The sequence below is a fragment of the Catharus ustulatus genome, chromosome 14, assembly GCF_009819885.2.
Source record: "Catharus ustulatus isolate bCatUst1 chromosome 14, bCatUst1.pri.v2, whole genome shotgun sequence".
Lineage (NCBI taxonomy): Eukaryota > Metazoa > Chordata > Aves > Passeriformes > Turdidae > Catharus > Catharus ustulatus.
In genome coordinates, this window is record NC_046234.1 from 16766559 (window position 1) to 16784602 (window position 18044).

The window sequence follows — 18044 nt, forward strand, 5'->3', positions numbered from 1 at the left end:
CCTCTGGCCTTGCAAAAATTCAGTCTTATTTAGAAATATGTTTAGCTTATGGAAAGCATTAAAGTCAAAAAGGAAAAAGAATTCTCATGGTGGATTTTGATTGTCGCATTAATCTCAAAGGGGGGAAAACAAGTCTTTAAAAGGGCAGTGTTTGAATCTGATTTATTAAATCTCTTAATAGCAATCATGTTCAGAAAATTAACACCCAAAAGTATCTGGAGTCAGTTATTTGCTATTTCTGTAATTTCCAGTATATCAATACCTCAGATGAGTTTAGGGCTTGATTGTACTGAACACTCTGCCAAAGTAAGTAGCCCTTGCCCCACAGAGCTTCCAGTCTAAGGTTTGAGCCTAAAAAGATGCATGAACTAATTCAGAAAATATGAGAATTCTTACTGAAAGGTATTAATTTAAACTAAGTTATGTGAAAATTCTGCCTTGGATTCAGGCAGTGAGGTTAAAGACCTAAAACTAGTGGCCAAGCTTCTTAGAACACATAAAATCAATGGGAAGAAGGGGAGGTTCCTCCAGAGTGTAATTTAAGATCAGTTATGTTCACAAATATAGCAATTTAGTTAGCATACAGTCATCTTCTCTCATCTAAAATGGGATTACTCATAATGCAAAAAACATTAAACTTTGCAGGGAAGGTGCCTAAATAAGCAAGCCTAACAAAAGGAAAGAGAAGATGGCACGCAGGCAATGGAATCATGGAAACAACTGAAATGCTCTGTTTGTATTGCTTGCTTGGCACCGACTTGAAAAGTTTTGTTTATTCCTTTCTCCTTGCTTTGTTTATTGAATGGCTTAGGAGAAAGAAAAAAAATGAAGAGGAGGGAAAAAGTTAAAGGACTAGGAAAGAAGGAAAGATAAAGAATGAAAACAGGAAAGAAGGATGTTGAAACACAGGAAAAACGGGAAGAGGGTGGGAAAAGAGGTGTGATACAACACTGGGAGAGGGTGAGAAGCAAATAACCAATGTAAACAAGCGTGCCCTGGTCTGCTGGATGTCTGAGCATCCTTCGGCTCCTCTCGTGCAGGGAGAAGGGCGCAGGGGGCTCGGCAGGTCTGGTGTCCCCAGCCCTGGGGGGGCTGCAGGATGTGCTGGGATGTTCACAGGCCGAGGTACCACACGGAGCTTTGGGGGCTGCTGAGCACAGCCGAGCCCCTTGGAGCTAAACCACACTCATTGTGTGCCAGGCTGGCAATTCAAGCGTGTCAGACCTTGAGAACGGGCTTTGCCTGGTGTGAGCCATCACAAAGTTGCCCATCTCCCACAGCTCCCTCCTGCTGCTCTGCCCCTCTCCGGAGGGGCTCTGGGCCTCACTCGGTGGCCGTGGAGCCGCAGCCTGTGCTGGGCCGGTGCGCTCCGCTCCGCGTTCGCCTCCCGGAGACACCGGAGCTGATAGCGGAGCTTTTCTCTCCCCTCACCCGCTCCGCATCCCCTCAGCTCTGGCGGGGCACAGGTGTTTTAACCCTCACTAACGTGTCAGGGCGCAGCGAGCGCTCCAGCTCTCTGGGATGGGGACGGGATGGGGACGGGATGGGGATGGGGACGGGATGGGGATGGGGACGGGATGGGGATGGCCCCAGCGCTGCCTCCGCTCCCTCCCCTCCGAGCACCGAGACCCTCCCGCTCCGGGCACCGAGACCCCCTCCCAGCCCGGGGAGCCTCGCTGCATCCCGGCACAGCCGAGGAGCGGGCTGCACGTTTCCCCCACAAAACTTCGCCCCGAGTTGCAGGCTCGGAGCCCCGCGGCCCGGGCTCCCCTCGCCCCCCGCCCCAGGTGCGCGGCCGGCGCTGCCCCGCCCCGCCCGGCCCGCAGCCACTGGCGGCGGCGGCGCTGGCGGCGGGCGGGGCGCATTGGCTGGAGGGCTCCGTCACTCTCCCCCGGCGGCGCTGGGGAGGGGTCTGGGCGCTGCGTGCGGGCGGCGGGAGCGCGGCGGGTCCGGCGGCACCGCACGGAGCGCAGCGCGGGGCTCGGGCAGCCGCGGGGAGCCGCGCCGGCCATGGCGGTGTCCGCGCCGCCCGTCATCGCCGCAACTTCCAGCGGCGGCGGCGCGGGGGGCTCGGCGGGTTTGTTCCGGGCGGACCCGCTGTACTCCAGCCCCGCGGAGTCCCCGCGCCTCACCAACAGCCTCGTCAACACTTTCCTCTCGGCCGGCGGCGGCGGGGCCGGCGCGGGCGGCGGCGGCGGCGGTAACGAGTGTAAGATGGTCGACCTGCACGGGGTGAAGGTGGCCTCGTTCCTCGTGGAGGGGCAGGAGCTGATCTGCCTGCCGCAGGTCTTTGATCTCTTCCTCAAGCACCTGGTGGGAGGGCTGCACACGGTCTACACCAAGCTGAAGCGGCTGGATATATCGCCCGTGGTGTGCACGGTGGAGCAGGTCCGCATCCTGCGCGGGCTGGGGGCCATCCAGCCCGGCGTCAACCGCTGCAAGCTCATCACCAGGAAGGACTTCGAAACTTTGTACAACGACTGCACCAACGCGAGGTGAGCGCAGGCTGCGCGCTCGGCCCGGCCGGGGCGCGTCCCGGGGGAGGGGGCGAGGGGCTCCGAGGGGCTCCGAGCGGGGTGAGCGGGGCTGGGAGCGGCCGTGCCCACACGGGAAACTTTCCCCGCTTCCATCAGCCCCGCCACGGCCGGGACCGCGGGCAGCGAGCGGCTCCGAGCGCCGCTCCCCAAACTTTTCTCCAAACAGCGAAAGCCGACAGTTCCTGAAAACACTCCTTAAAAACAAACCAGCCGAAATCCCCCAAAGTTTTCTCGGTTTGGTGGTTTGTGTGCCAGCCGGGTGCCCGGGCAGGGCTGCGGGTCCCGGTGCCCCCGGAGCGGCCGCAGCTCCTGCCCTGCCCGGCTGCGGGCACCGAGCCCCCGCATCCCGCTGGCTCCGCTACTCGGGCTCGTGGTGCTGGTTTGTGACCTCATGGCTGCTGCCTTTACAAATGATAATGATCTAAATAAACACAAAACCCTCTCGGGGCTCGGCAGGAGCGCTGGTGCCGTGGGGCAGGAGTAAGGCAGGGACTTCGGAGATGCCATTCCCTGCTTCAGCAGTTGGTGAGGGACGGCTCCACAAACATTTCCATGTCAGCGTGCTGCTGCTGCTGCTTTCTGTGGCAGCAAACTTTGTTTGCAGCGAGCTTTGGGTGCGATACCCGACCTGCAGCGGGCCGGTGTTCATCGCTGTGGGCTTTGTGTCACTGCTTCGTCCTGCCTAGCACTGAACGGCGTTTTGTTTTTAATAACTTAATTAATTATTTTTAATAACTTAATTCTGTGCCAATGCCGGGCCTGATCCTGCACTCCCTGCTGAGGCTGGAGCAGACCGGGCGTCGTTCTCGGTTGCAATATTTGCTTTGTTTCAAATCTCTTTATATTACAGGTGGTAGATTAGGGATGCACTTAATTCCTAGGTCTGTTCATATGATCTGGGTGCTTTTTTCCTTGCTCTCGTTCCGTTTCTGCAATCCCTTCTCCCGCTGCCCGTTCCAATGTCAGCACCTCGATGACATCACACCCACTGCTTTATTAAAGTGATGGGTTTGGAAGGGCTGAGACTTAGATTAATTTTATTCAAATACATTAGATTACTGAGGGGCACATCTAACACGTAAATACTCCTGTGAAATGTTTCTGATACTCTCCTTGAGTAGAAATTGACGAGGAAAGAAACAAATCTGGTTTATTTCTGTGACCAAAGTTTTTATTAGGGAAATACAGGATCCGATTTGGTGATGCAGCCTGTAGGTGCAGCCTAATGATTTCTGCTCCCTTACAACCAGCGATCTAAAATCTTGAAATGCTGGAGTGTTAAGTGTTTAAAACTTGGATTTCCCAACTTTTTTTTTTTTTCCCCTTCTCTTTACGAGTGTGACAGGACGGGGGAATAGGTGATGCAGGGAGTGGGGAGAGCAGCTGGGAGCTGCAGGTGAGGAGCAGGGGATGCTCCAGGAGGGGCTGGAAGGGCAGTGAGTGGAACAGAGCCCTGGGGATCAGGCAGGGCAGAGCTCTCAGCTCGGGCTCACACGTGTTGAATGTGTTTAAACTCTCCCCACCCTGCTGTGAAAAACTTGTATTTTTACCTGTTCAGGAACAGCAAATCCCTTTATGTTTTCACTGCTTTATGAAGATGCCTGGTTGGAAGAACCTGCTCACATCAAGGTGTTTAGCATTCATAGGTTTCAGGTGTAATGCTTGAGGAGCGTTATCAGCACACCTGAAACTTTGCTCAAGGATTGTAACTTAATGTTAATTGTATTCTGTCATGCTAATTAAATGCTTAATGCCTCATTTTATTTACAGATCATTATTTCCCTTGAACAGTCCATACTTACTGGAGATAATGTTAGGTAAAAATAGTTAAATACATGAGTAATCTTAATTATTTTTGTTTGCTGGGAAGTGACCTGGGAAGCACCGCAGTGCACGTTATCAAACAAATTAAATGCAGTAGAACTGTTAAAAGACATGCTCACAGTTTTCAGTTCTGTACCTGGAAAGTAAAAAATGTGATCTTTTAGAAATACTGCTCTGAACTCAGAATACTGTACCTTACTCTTCTAGTTAATTTTTTTAATTGATAGCTATTTATGTATTTATTTGTATACTGTAGAAATGCTGCAGTGAACTCGAGCTCCCAGAAAAAGCAGTAAGAAATGCTGGGTATCGTTATTTTCACTGGTAATTGACTTGTAAAAGTCGGCATCTCTTACGTTAGTGTGCCCTTTTAGTTATTTTTTAAATTGGAAAGCAAACCATCAATTATATATATTTAAAAAAAAAAGATAAATTCTACTGCTCATGCTTACTCTTACATCTTTCTAGTTGAGTTTGTCTACAGAGCTGGTAAGAGCTGCAGAGAGGCACACCCGTGGGTGAAAGTTTTTTGGTGTTCGTGTTCTGTGGCAGGAGTTACTCTGTCCAGCAGCTTTGACCTGTGTATTTCTGTAGTAGTTTCACTGTTTACGTTTTCAATCACGTTTACACAATGTTCCTAAAATGTTTGTTGTTAGCCAGCACCGTGCACTGTAATTTGCAAGCAAGGTTTGTGAAATGAAACTAACTGCTCATTTCATTGCAGGTCCCACCTTCAAGTGAGTACAACACACTGACAAAACCTAGCTCCTGATGGGCAGTGCCTTAGAAGATTACTTAAATTATGGAGGATTGCTTAAATTTAATAGTAAAGTGTAACATTTACCTAATTAAAAAAGAAGCAAACTATAATGAGGACTTATTTTGAAAAGCAAGAACATGTTTATGATAGTACGTATTTCAGTCCTGAAAAATAGGATTATATGAGTATCACAACCTCTTCCACACAGTTTTGTATTTGATGGGTGCTACTGACCACTGAAAAAGCTGGTCTGGATTATTCAGTGAATAGTCAGAATAATTTCCAGAAAAGAGCATTTCAGTACATGGCATATTTTTTTATGATTTAAAGTAAGCAGTTAGGCTAATATTTTGTATTACTTGCTATTCGCAAACAATAAAAACCTTTAGAAATGAATTTAAGCAGTAAATGCAGACATTTAATTTTATGAGATAATGAGGGTCTAGTCATGTTGACTATTAAAAGCTACCCTATAGTCAGCAGTACTCTGTCTTTTATTAGGAGACTGATGTCAAGATTATAATTAAAGCAATCCAGCCATGTAGCAGTGCACACAGCTTCCTGTATATTGATAGGAAATGTGGATTGTCCATAAACTTCTTTCTCTAAGTGGATATTTAGCATGCATTCAGACTTGGCCAAATCTATGAATTTTGGAGGTGTTAGCATTTTTAAATAAAGATCAGTTTTTCAATTTCCTTCTCTTCCTTGGAGGGGAGGCTCACTTCAAAAATTCTGGAGAGAGTGAGCACTGGCAAAGTGGAATCTGCTTGACATGGAGAAAGGAATTCTCCCACTTTCTGAGCAGTGTAGTTGTGCTTTTGGAAAAATCCCTCTTTCTTTTTGGATATCTTGAAAGTCTGTGCCTGTTCAAAACTCCTAAAATACTTGAATATTTTCATCAGATGCATATCTAATCTGGAGAACCCTTGATTAAAATTCCCTTCTTTCTTCATAGCACTAGAGCTCCCCATTTGAAGTATAACATGCTTTTCCTCCAAAATGGAGTATTTGTATGATTCCTGCATGTGTATATGCATAATACATATGTAATTTTCTACTGAGACTTCCACAACTGAAAAATACAGTGTTTTTGTAGCAAAGACAAAAAAGCTAAACAATTAGGTATTAATGATATTCTTGTTGCATATTCAAAAGGTCTTTGCAAGCATTTCTTCTCCTTTTTTTCTTTTCACCATTTCAACCTGCAGAACTCTTCACTGTCACTTCAAATCACACAATTCTACGAAGATAAAACAACATTTAAACTCATTTGCTTTGGGAGGAAAATTGAGCATTTGCACCCAATAAGCCTGATTGTGGAACTGCATGCAAATTGTGTTTTGATTTATCTCTTTTGCACTTTTTTCCATTTGAATTGATCTTGCATTAATTTCGCCAAGCGGCTCTGTGAGGCTGCAGATGTTGCCCTGTGTTTAATAAATCAATGAGACAGATCTGAATGAATCACTTCAGATGGATTCTCTGCTCGGTTTGATGTCTAGATGTTATTCTTAGCTTGTTATCATGACAGATGCATTAATGTTCCCATACACTGCCAGCAATGTCAAAGAGATTGAAGCTTTTAAAGTGGCGGTATCCCCTTTTCCCCCTTCTGTTGGAATAACTAAATTGCCTTTAGGAATAGGTCAAAATATAAATTTAATCTTGGCATTATTGTGGGGGAAGATGCTAAACTTCTGATCGTATTACAACACAGCCAAGTGCAGATTCTTACAGAATGATTAATTATTCCCAAATAGTGGAGATCAATATTAAAATCTAAACATAGGATAGCTCCTTAATAGAGTAACCACTTTCTCAGCATTAATATTTCATTGTAATAGGAATGATACGAATAAATAATATAAGACTGGAACATGTTAAAAGTATTGCTATAAATAGAATATCATTGTGTCCAAATTGATTACAGGCTGAAGTAAGGCTTTTCTCTTTTTTATCTCATTAAGAATTTTCTTTTAAAGTTAAGTATGCCTGGATTCAACATCTGTTAGATTTGAAATACTTGTTTGTTATGTTTCTGCTGCTACTCCCCATGTAGGGCCAGATATGTTGGAGAAGTTGTAGATCCCTGTTAATTTTGGGTCAGTGTAGTCTGGTATCCATTATCTTGGACAGAACCTGTGGAACACAAAACATAAAAAGCTGGAACATGTCTTTGTGGAAACGTTTTAAATTCTGAAAAGAAGATAGCACAAAGTGTAAAGTACTCTGCCATGAATAATGAAGATCTATTTCCCACATAGGCTATGCACAGCTTTTATTCCTTAATGTTCACTAAGCCACTCGTGGTCATTGTTTTTCTTTAGAGGATAAAGCAGTATTTTGTGCAGTCATTTTGTTAAACCTGATTTCTCTCTGACGCTTTTTTCATTTTAAAAATTATCAGGAATGTTCCTTTTCCTAATCTTTCCTCGACACAGAAGAACTTTGACTTTTTGTCTTTAAGGCTTCTGAGAATAAATTGGAGAAACTGCCTGTAACGGATCTAGATTTATGTTGGCATTCTTGGTATTCTTGCTCCAGTAGTTCCAATTTGATAAAGGAAACAATATATGTAATAGAAATTCACAGTTTATTCAAATGAGTTTAAGCTTTAGCATTGTTATATTTGCCTTTCTCTCACCAATATATCAATGTGTGGCAATAGCATTATACTCAGAAAGCCTCCAGAAGGGACCAGCTCTGTGGATGGGGAATTATTCTCACGCTGGGGCTGTGGCTGCACACGCAGCCTCTGTTTGTGCACTGGCTTGAAAGGCAGGGAAAATCAACTTTGGTGGGACTGGGGAGCACAGCAAAACCCACTGAATTAAAGAATCATGTTTTATGGTATGGCAGTGGCCTTAGAGTGAGAAACTAGTTTCTACCTGCCTTAGTAATTTTGCAGTAAATATTTTGAATGAGCCTCGTGAGGTGTTTTTAAAGAATTGTCTTGTTTATTCCAATGCTTTCAGGCTGGAATTGGTGTTTTGTAAGGGCTGTTTGTCAGCATTAGTGTTAAAAGGGTGTTGAAATCTGGGCTGTAAAGTCTCTGTTTTGACTTTGCTGGGGTGAGCCTCCCTTTCATGCCAGGGGCCGTTTGCCAGAACAAGGGCAAAGAACTTAAAAATGTTTCTAGGATCTAAGCCCTTCTCATCAAATTTGCTGAACCCTGCTTTTGGGAGAATAACACGTTCCTGTGTTTTTGGGTCTGATCTTGTACTTGCTGAATGTAGGATCTTGAATCTTTCTGTGCCTTTCCAGAGGTGGTAATTATGAATTTTCTGAAGTTACAAGCAAAGTTATCCAAATCCTTACTTTAAAATACATGGAAAGTTCCCAGCTGGTTGCTTCGTGTGATTATCATTGTAGTAAAACCCAAAGGTGTATGGAAATGCATAATTTTAATGATTATTTACATGCACAGTTCTAATATCAAACCCAAATAATGAGGCTGCTTCAGAGTTCCTGCTGTCTGGGATGTGTTCCTTTGGTGTGAGCCAAGGCAAGGTTTTATATGTTCCGATTAAACCTGCATTCCCAAGCACAAGTATGTTAGTTAGTAATGATTCTTAGTGATTTAGATTTATCCTGCTTGATATTAGAAGTGTCCCTCGGGGCTACAAGCTTTTGATCTTTGTTCCCTCTTGGTAAAACAGGGTTATCCAAAGTGACTGGGTAATAGGGCTTCCCCTCTCCCTCCCTTCTACAACCTGTAAGAAACACCAATACCTATTAACTGGTGTACTTTGATACCTGCACCAGAAGGTTCCAATATCCGAATCCTGTAAAGCAGAAATTTCTTTGCTCGCCTTTAATTTTTGGTAGCGCAGCCGTGTTGTTGTTTTTTGTTTTGTGTGTGTAAAGTTTATTGTCACTAGCAGGCGTGGGGAGATTCTATTCCCTCGTCAGTACATCTTGACCCACTGAGCCCATTTTGCTCATTAAAGTAGATTATGTCAGAGCCTTTCGTGACTCACTCACAAATATCACTTCTGCAGAAAGTAAAGAACCAAACCCAATTAATGTGTTCCCTTTATTACTGGGCAGTGCTTTAAAGTGTGATGCTTAGCAGTGTATATTGTTCCTACGATAAGGTATAAAATGTTCGATTGCAATTGTGCCTGATGTTATCAAGTTTCTGGAAATGGATATCTGGTACTGGCATTTAACCTACATCCACTCGGTCTGCTATCTATGGGATGGGTTAAAAAGAAAAAGTACTATTGATCTGGAGCTGGATTAAAGTTTGAAATCGGCAACAGCACGAGCACAAAAGGCTTTTTTATGATTTCTCAGCTTGCCATTGATCTACCAGTTTTATTGCATTCATTATTTATTAAAAGAATTTGCAAGCTAAACATAACGTTAAGCTAGTTTGCACACAGGGACTGCACTTAGGAAATTGAATGGAAATTGCATTAGAGATGAACATCTGTGCTATTTTTCCACTCGCGTGTTTATGGGTTTGTATAAAAGGTGTATTGGATTAACAGTTATAACCATTATAGCTTGCAGCAATATGTTAGAACCCCAAGCATTTAGTAGTTATTTAAGAAGGAGACTCTTTTTTTCTTACACTAAAAAGTATGGTAATGCCACGACAAACAGAGCTTTTATTGGATTATTCTTTATTAATGGGCTTTTTACAACTAATGTGTAAAACTTGAGGTATCTTGCTATATTATGCATGTGCACTATAATCTATGCTACATAAAGCTCCATTAATATTGTCATTAATTGAAGGTTTGCAGTGACAGCATTAGTTAAGGGTTTGGCATATAGTCACTGAAGTATTGAAATGTATTTTATAGGAATGTAAGTATTGAAAAGATCCTTAATAGAAGTTCTCAGCAATTCAAGTAGTTTACTCTCCTGCTTGAGCTAGGTACTCTCTGTGATGTATCATATCAGTGAATCAGGTGAATGAAATCTTAAATGTTTTGAAATATATTTCCATTTCAGCTAAATGGTTCAGTTGCCCTTAACACTGGCTGTAGTTTTGTGTGACATACAAAGTGTAGGGTAAATCTAGAGTTTTGAGTCATCTCCTGTAATGATTTTAGAGTTTCTTGATTGTTCTCCTTCTGTAAAACAGAGGAAAAATTACTTCAGGGGCTTTGGGTGGTGAAAAGCATGTTTGTATAATCAAGATGTTACCTACCTCTTTGGTCTAAAAGCAACTCCAGTGTGTTTATGACTGACTGTACTGAAATGTGTCATGTTGTGCACCAGCAGTGCACTTGCAGTTGTTCTATTCAGGACTCGACCTGGTACATCTCACAGCTTGTAAGACTCGAGGGTTTCCTGTGCTCAGACACAAAATGAGCTTCATGCCAGGAGGTTGTGCTGCCTCCTTTGGATGCCACCCCCACATCCTTTTTGTCTCTGCTAGGACGACAGTATTTTGAGCAGAGGTAGCTCTGATTTTTCTTTGAAAGAATCTCAGGGCTGTTTTTCAGCAGCATTTTGCATTTTCTGTTCTTAGTCTTCCTCACTCTTGTTCCCAGCCATAGGCTCCTATCATCAGAGTTTTCATATTCTGTCAGGTAACACATGTCAACTACCCTGTAAGTTAAAGCAGGAGTTATATTTAATACAGGATTTATGCAATTAAGATATATGTGTATTCATTGATAAAATGTTTACATACATGCAAATTTATGTATGATGGATTTGAACTGAACTTCTTGATTTTTCCAATGCTCTCTTAACTTGATTTTTGGAGAGAGAGACCTCTCCAGATAATATAAATAATCCAAAAATTTATTTTAAATTGCATCTGCTACGGGCATGAACTAAAATTGCTAAATAAACTTACAGGGCTGTGTGAACTATCTTGGTGTCCTTCAAGTCTTTAGGGGGTTTTTTTAATGCTGGTCATAACCATATAAGTGGTAACATTCTCAGCATGTAATTCAATTCTGTCCAGTCTGTGGCAAGAGAACTTTTAGCCTGGGATGCCCTCGGGGTATTTTAAATCAGCAAAACACCAAGACTTTTTTCTTTGCTGCTTTCAAGCCCGAATGGACAGTGGAATTAGAACACTTTTTATTTTCAGAAGTTCATCAGAGTTACTTTACACTGTGTATACAGTACCAAATCTGACATATTTTGCAGAATCACAGAATTGCTGAGGTTTACTCTTGAGGTCTTTGTGCCTTTTGGGCTGATGGCTGTCCCTGTCTCTAAACTGGAGCAGTGTGGGCTGGGTGGGTGGAGCAGGAGTGAGGAATTGGCTGGGTGGTCATGCTCAGAGCTGCAGTCAACTGCTGGATACCTGGCTGGAGCCACTGGTGACAGGGACAGGGGGATGGAGCCATTGAGGACAGTGATAGGGACAGGGGGATGGAGCCGCTGGGGACAGTGACAGGAGCCACTGGTGACATTGACAGTGGGGTGGAGCCACTGGTGACATTGACAGTGGGGTGGAGCCATTGGGGACATTGACAGTGGGGTGGAGCCATTGGGGACATTGACAGGAGCCACTGGGGACATTGACAGTGGGGTGGAGCCATTGGGGACATTGACAGTGGGGTGGAACCATGGGGGACAGTGACAGGATCCACTGGTGACATTGACAGTGGGGTGGAGCCACTGGGGACATTGACAGGAGCCACTGGGGTGGAGCCATTGGGGACAGTGACAAGAGCCATTGGGGACATTGACAGTGGGGTGGAGCCACTGGGGACAGTGACAAGAGCCATTGGGGACGTTGACAGTGGGGTGGAGCCACTGGGGACAGTGACAGGAGCCACTGGGGACAGTGACAGGAGCCACTGGGGACATTGACAGTGGGGTGGAGCCACTGGGGACAGGGACAGTGACAGTGGGGTGCAGCCCTCAGCAGCAGCCCAGGCTGGCAGGATGGTCACACACTGCAGGGCAGGGATGGGTCCGGAGGGGGCTGGACAGGTGGGACTGGGCAGAGCCCATGGAGCTGGGCAAGGCCAAGTTCAGGGGCTGGATCAGCTCAGGGCAGCCCCAGCCCAGGCTAGGCAGGGAAGGGACTGAGAGCAGCCCTGAGGAGAAGGACTTGGGGGTGTTGGGGCAGGAGAAGCCAGCCAGGTGTGCTGGATCCCCAACCCCCCATTCCTGGGCTGCATCCCAGGGCTGTGGCCAGCAGGGCAGGGCTGGCACAGGGTGCCCAGAGCAGCTGGGGCTGCCCCTGATCTCTGTGAGTGCCCAAGGGCAGGCTGGACAGGGCTTGGAGCAGCCTGGGACAGTGCAAGGTGTCCCTGCCATGGCAGGGGTGGCACTGGATGAGCTTTAAGGTCCCTCCAACCCAAACTGCTCTGGGATTCTGTGGTCTAGACCAGTTCCTCAGTCTCAAGGGATCAGCTGCAGTTTGTCCTGAACTGTCTCCAGTTAGATTTTGTGTATTTACAAGGATTGAGACTCAGCTTTTCTGGGCAACTTCCTTGCAGAGTAGAAGTAACTCTGCTGGGGAAGGAAGATTTTATTGGGATGGCTGGGTTCCGTGGGAGTCGGGAGTGGATGTCCCAGGCAGCCACTGCTGGGTCAGTGCCCTGCTGAGGAGTCAGGCAGCTCAGTGCAGACACTGCTGGTGTGTTTGTCCTTCCTGGGAATCAGCCATGTCATCCTGTGCCATCTCCAGCTCACAAACCATTTCCTGAAGTCCTGTGTGTACGCTGAGCAGCTGACTTGTCCCATTCTCCACCACCCCTAGGGAGAAATATTTGTGTATTTGTAATTAAAAAAAGGTGGCTGTAAAGAAAGCTCCTGGCACAGAGGTTGTGCCAGTAGGGGGATTTAGTTACTTATATGTTACAGTAACTTAAGAGTTGCTAATTAAGAAGATAAAGCTAGTTGAAAGAAAAACAATGTTTTGAGTTTCATTTAGAACCTCTAATCAGCATATTTAAAATATTACGCATTATACTTTTTCTTACATGTGTAGTGGTTGTTTTAGCCTAGTGCAGGTTTTACATGCTAGCTAATAGATTGTTTTGATAACAGTTAATCAGAGAATGTCCTGTGTCTGTGAAATGTTATCCCTGTTGTTTTCTGTAAGGCTGATGAAGGCATCTCTCTTCAGGGCTGCAGGTGTCTGCAGCTGCCTCCTCTCCTCCTCGTACTTTTAAATGTTGTTGTGTGCTGAAGGAGGGCAATTTTCTAAAGAGCTGCTGAGATAATACTGAAAAATAGAAGCAGGAAAAATGTCAGGTCTTTCCAGTGCGACTTAAAATACATGTCTAAACAAGAAAAGCTGAAACCCTTCCCCCAAACACACAAAAACTCCCAAAACCAACAATAAAAAAGCCAGAGCAGAGCAAGGTGGTAAAATGCTGGCAGTTAGACAAGAGCAGAATATGGATACTGAAACAGGACCCAGGGTAATGAACTCAGTGTTCTGTTCCCTCTGCTGTATGAGCTTGTTGCTGAAAGATGTATTTGTGGGTTTGGGGAGACTTTTGGCTTGTAAGGATTTATTTGTTTGTTTTTTTTCTTCTATATAGCAGTTCATGTATCTGATAGGGGACTTATCAAAATGAGCACTCTGCTCAAAATCTGTTAAAAATCGTTTTTATGTTGTCCCAGGCTGTCTGACTGTTTGCAGAGAGCTCAGTACAGGCTGCCTGCACCTTTTGCTCTCCTGATAGAGTAGCTCAGATTATGGCATTAGACTTTTAAGAACTTGTGTTCACAGAGTGGAGGTCAGTTGAGTGACTGAGTTCTTAACACTGGTATATTCTGATCTGGATAAAACTCTTCATGAGAACTTTTTTATTCATTCATGTGAAGTTTCTGATAGTATGAATGCTGTATTTTTGTTGGTTTTTTTGAAACTTGGCTATTTAAAAGAAATTCAGTGCCTGTGTCAGGGATGTGCATCTCTGCTCAGTCTCACATGTAAGCCAGCTATGGAAGGGGTTTATTCTACCAGGACTGCATTTCATTTAAGCAGTGTGTTGTATTAGGGTCTGAATGTGCCTCTTCTGTGATCGTTTCCTCCCATCTTTGTCTGTCACAGAATTTCTCTTTGACGTCTTCAGGTTCTTGTGGCCACACAGCTTCATCTTTCCTCCTCATCTAGATTGACCTGTCATTCACAAAATCAACCCAATAACTCAATACACAAACAGCAGACACCACTTGCAGGCTTCATCTGCTGTGTTGGTCACTGAGTAATCTTTAAAAGTGTCTTTTAAACTCAAGAAGTTTAAGATTTTCTTGACCATGTTCTGATATTGGTGTTTGTAGGGGTTTTTGATGCTGTTGTTCATTCTTTTGCTTTTTAGTTAGAAGCTCTTTTTAGCATCTTATGAGCTTGAAGTAGTTTATCTGGTGTCAGATTGTTTCCAGAAAAATCCCCTGTAGTGTCTAGTGCTGTGAGAATTTGAGGGAAAATAAACAAGTTTACAGACAGTAGGTGGGCAAAGAGTATTTTTGTTTAGGTTGATTGCTTAGTTTGGTTGTATGACTGTGGGCAAAATTTCAAAGTTCCTTTTTTTTTTTGCTGTTGGGTTTTCATAATGTCCTGACCCAAGCAGTGCCTTCTGTGTAGGGCTGCGGAGGAGATTGAATGGACATGAGGGCTTTGGGTCTCTCCTGAAGGAGGGGATTGCTTTGCTTTGACTCTTTGCAGGTGAAATTCCACAATGGAACCATTCTAGAACCACAGTCCTCCAACTCATTTCAGTGATTTTTGGATTGCTAGCATAGAAATGCATAGCCAGGAATGAATCTGTGAGAGACCTAGGGCCACATCAGGAAACATTTCATGCAAATTTGGAAGCAGAATAATAAAACAATCCTTGGGACATCAGTTGTAACCCCTGTGTATTTAGCAAATTTCATCTTTGGATGAATTTTTGTTAAGTCCATTTGTTTGTATAGGAAATAAACGTAGAGAAAGTGCATCGTGGAACCCCAAACTTTTCCAGTAAAGATCTGTATCTGCATTTTTGTGATGAAAGGCATTGCATGGGCCAGGAGTAGTGAGGGTCAATAGATTCTCATTTACACTGCCTGGTAAACACTTGCCAACAATCAGGATTACAGGGTGAATAGGAATATTCACTTTTTCCATTGAGGGAAGTGTTTACCAGTGGTGATAAACACAAACCATTTTAGTATAAGGAATACTGTAAACTTGTTGCTGTGCATATATTGTACACTGCTGGTATTCAGAAATCCTTACTTGGAGCATAATCATATTTCATGTGTTTGAGGAGTGGATTTTAATGTTCTAAGTGGAGGTGACTGTGTGTACAGAATAGTGAAAAATGATTTATGTACCTTAACAGTTTAAAAAGAGTAAACTGATAATTATTATGTATTTAATTAGCCCATACATTTCATAAAGGTGATGGCATCATAGGTAGCATCTCTCAAATAAATCAAGCCAAATCTTGATTTATTCTGCAGAATTAAGACAAGACTAAAAACGTGATGAAGGGCTAACCACCAAGCCCTTGTATTTGTGCCCAAATGGTGGTTGGTGATTAGCACTTCACACATGCACCTGGCTTTTTGGGAAATCCTCTGCACTCTCTGAAGGGGAATGGCCATTGGTGAGCTATTTATGACTCTGGTTTTGGTGGAAAATTCGGCCTTGTGTGTCATTTAGACTTTGTGACACGTGTAGCCTCCCAGGGCCTAATGACTTGTCTGCAGATGGGCTGTTATTTATTACAGTCATGTAGAATAAAATTGATTGTCTTCTAAAATTAATTTTTCATTTGCCTCCAGCTCTGCTTTAATAGAGGACACACAGTTGCCTGTTTGCAGAAATACTGTTTAATCACATTAATATCTCAGCCCCCCAGGCTGGTGAAGATAATTGTACAAACGAACAGCAAAATCTGTATCTTTAACTTCTTTTTATGATTAAATTATGCAAATGACTTATCTCCTGCCCTTCCAAGCACTAATCATCTAATTAGGAATGATGTGTTAAAGGGATGGTTTTGAATCAGGAGAAGGGGAGAACGGAGGAAGCAGAAAATGGGACCTGACAATGAAACTGCTGAAAGTACTATAGCAGTACAAGATAAATTTGTGTATGTGTTCAAAAAGCAATAATAAAGGCTTGCTGTGCTATTTCTGGTCCTGTTTTAGTGCTGTTTTTCATGAGAGGATAATTCTTCTGTCTGATCTTCGCCCATAATTTTCCATATTAACTTTAAAATCTATATTATTGTTGTTATTATTAACTTAGTACTTTCTCTTCCAGTTCTCATAAACAATGAATGCAAGTGCCTGTGCATTTGACTTTAGTAATAGAATGGTTTGAAAGACAGAATATATTTATTTGTAGGGTTTTTTTTAATCAAAGTGTTTGTCATTGTACTGGTAGATGTCCCTGTTAAATGCTTCACATATTTCAATCTCTCTTTTTGGAATACTTAACAGCAGGTTAAAGAAACTCAGCTTTGCATTTTAATATAAAAATGCAAGTGTCTGAGTAAAGAGGGTGCTCATCTCTTCAGTGTCCTGTGCCTAGTTTGTGGAGGTTCTTTTTGAGAGAAAGCCTTGAAGTGATGATAAATTTATATTTTAAGCATATTTATATGAAATAATCATGCCTCGACCTCTCCAAGAGCTTGCAGCCCAGTTTGCTGTGGGTTTTTTCCCCCTATTCCATTAGCAAATTCTGGTTTTTGTAAGTGAGGCGTTTTAAGCAGATTCTCCTGCTTAAGGCACATTCTCACATTTGGCCCAACTGGTCAGTGTGTTAAAGGTACAACAACCAACTCACTCCACGTGATAGCCCTGAGAGCTTGGTAATGTATTTGTTCTTGTTTTCCCTTTACTCAAGTATTGCTGTGCTTTCTGACCATGATTAAAGGGCAGCTAACCAATAAAATAAGAATATTCTAGAGACTCTCTGAAACATCAGTTATCTCTATGAGAATGTATTAATTATTTTATAAATGTGTGAAAGTAATCATGCATGAGAGTCCATGGATTCAGAGGATGCTGTATGAAGATAACCAGTACCTTCCACACTCCCTAAGATACCTTCCAACATCTGCCTCATTCTTTAAGGAACCTGAACTTCCCTGCCTCTGTCAGGTTTGTGCCCCTGTGTCTGTCAGACACAGGTTTACTGATACAATCTGAGGAGCTTAGCTTCCCCGGGAAGGTGTGAAACACTTTTACAAAGGTAGGTATTCCCCAAGAGAAGCCCAAAGCAACCATGTCAAAATAATCTTTTTGTTAGTGCTAAGGTGTGTGTCACAGGGATTTAAGAAGAATGAAAAACCTCACACAAATGAGTTTTAAAAAATTAAAATGCTGACTGGGGCAGATAATCTGGCTTTTCTGTGTTGTTTTTGAGTGGTTTAGCATAAAGGATGCAAGTTCTGACACTGCTTCCATTTGTCTGACACAGCCTTAAATTGCTGGTGGAATGTTTTCATAAACACTTCATGGATGGGAGGCTGCATTTCTTTCTGTACCTTCCAGCAACAGGATTGAATTAAATCAGTTCACATCTATGTTTGTGTGTATTTTCATTATTATCCCCTCAAATTCTTCTGAAAAGAAAGGTTGAGACCACCTTGTTGAAGAGGGCTTGCACCAGGTCTTTGTGCCAGAATATCTGTGTAAGTAATTTCAGTACACAAGGTCTAAATATACTTTGGCAGAATTATAGGAGACTCAAAAAAAACCCCCATGAGATTTCTTATTGTGTTAAAAGGTTCTGGGATCCATCAGGGATTGAAATTGCAGTGAGGACTTGGAGCAGAACTGTTCTTTTTTGGGTATGAGTTCTGTGATAATTAAGGAGCAAACAATCCTGGACTACTTTCTTCTGTTTCTTTTAGATTGGCTGGATGTAGACACCACAAGAAGAGATAAAAATAGAGGCTTTGTGCTCAGGCTGATAGTGTGTGATAAGTCAATGGAGAGGGTGCTGGACAGCATCCAGCTGCCATTCTTTGTGTGGC

General features: G+C 43.5%; 1 protein-coding gene across 2 annotated transcripts in view; it reads left to right on the top strand.

Annotated features, from left to right (window-relative positions):
* Window positions 1-1937: 1937 nt before the first annotated feature.
* The window catches only part of DACH2 (dachshund family transcription factor 2), a 237952-nt gene continuing 221845 nt past the window's right edge, over window positions 1938-18044 (top strand). For both annotated transcript variants that reach the window (XM_033072801.1, XM_033072802.1), the window contains exon 1: window positions 1938-2495. In XM_033072801.1, coding sequence (XP_032928692.1) covers window positions 2011-2495 — 485 coding nt within the window. In that variant the 5' untranslated portion in view covers window positions 1938-2010. The remainder of the gene's footprint in view (window positions 2496-18044) is intronic.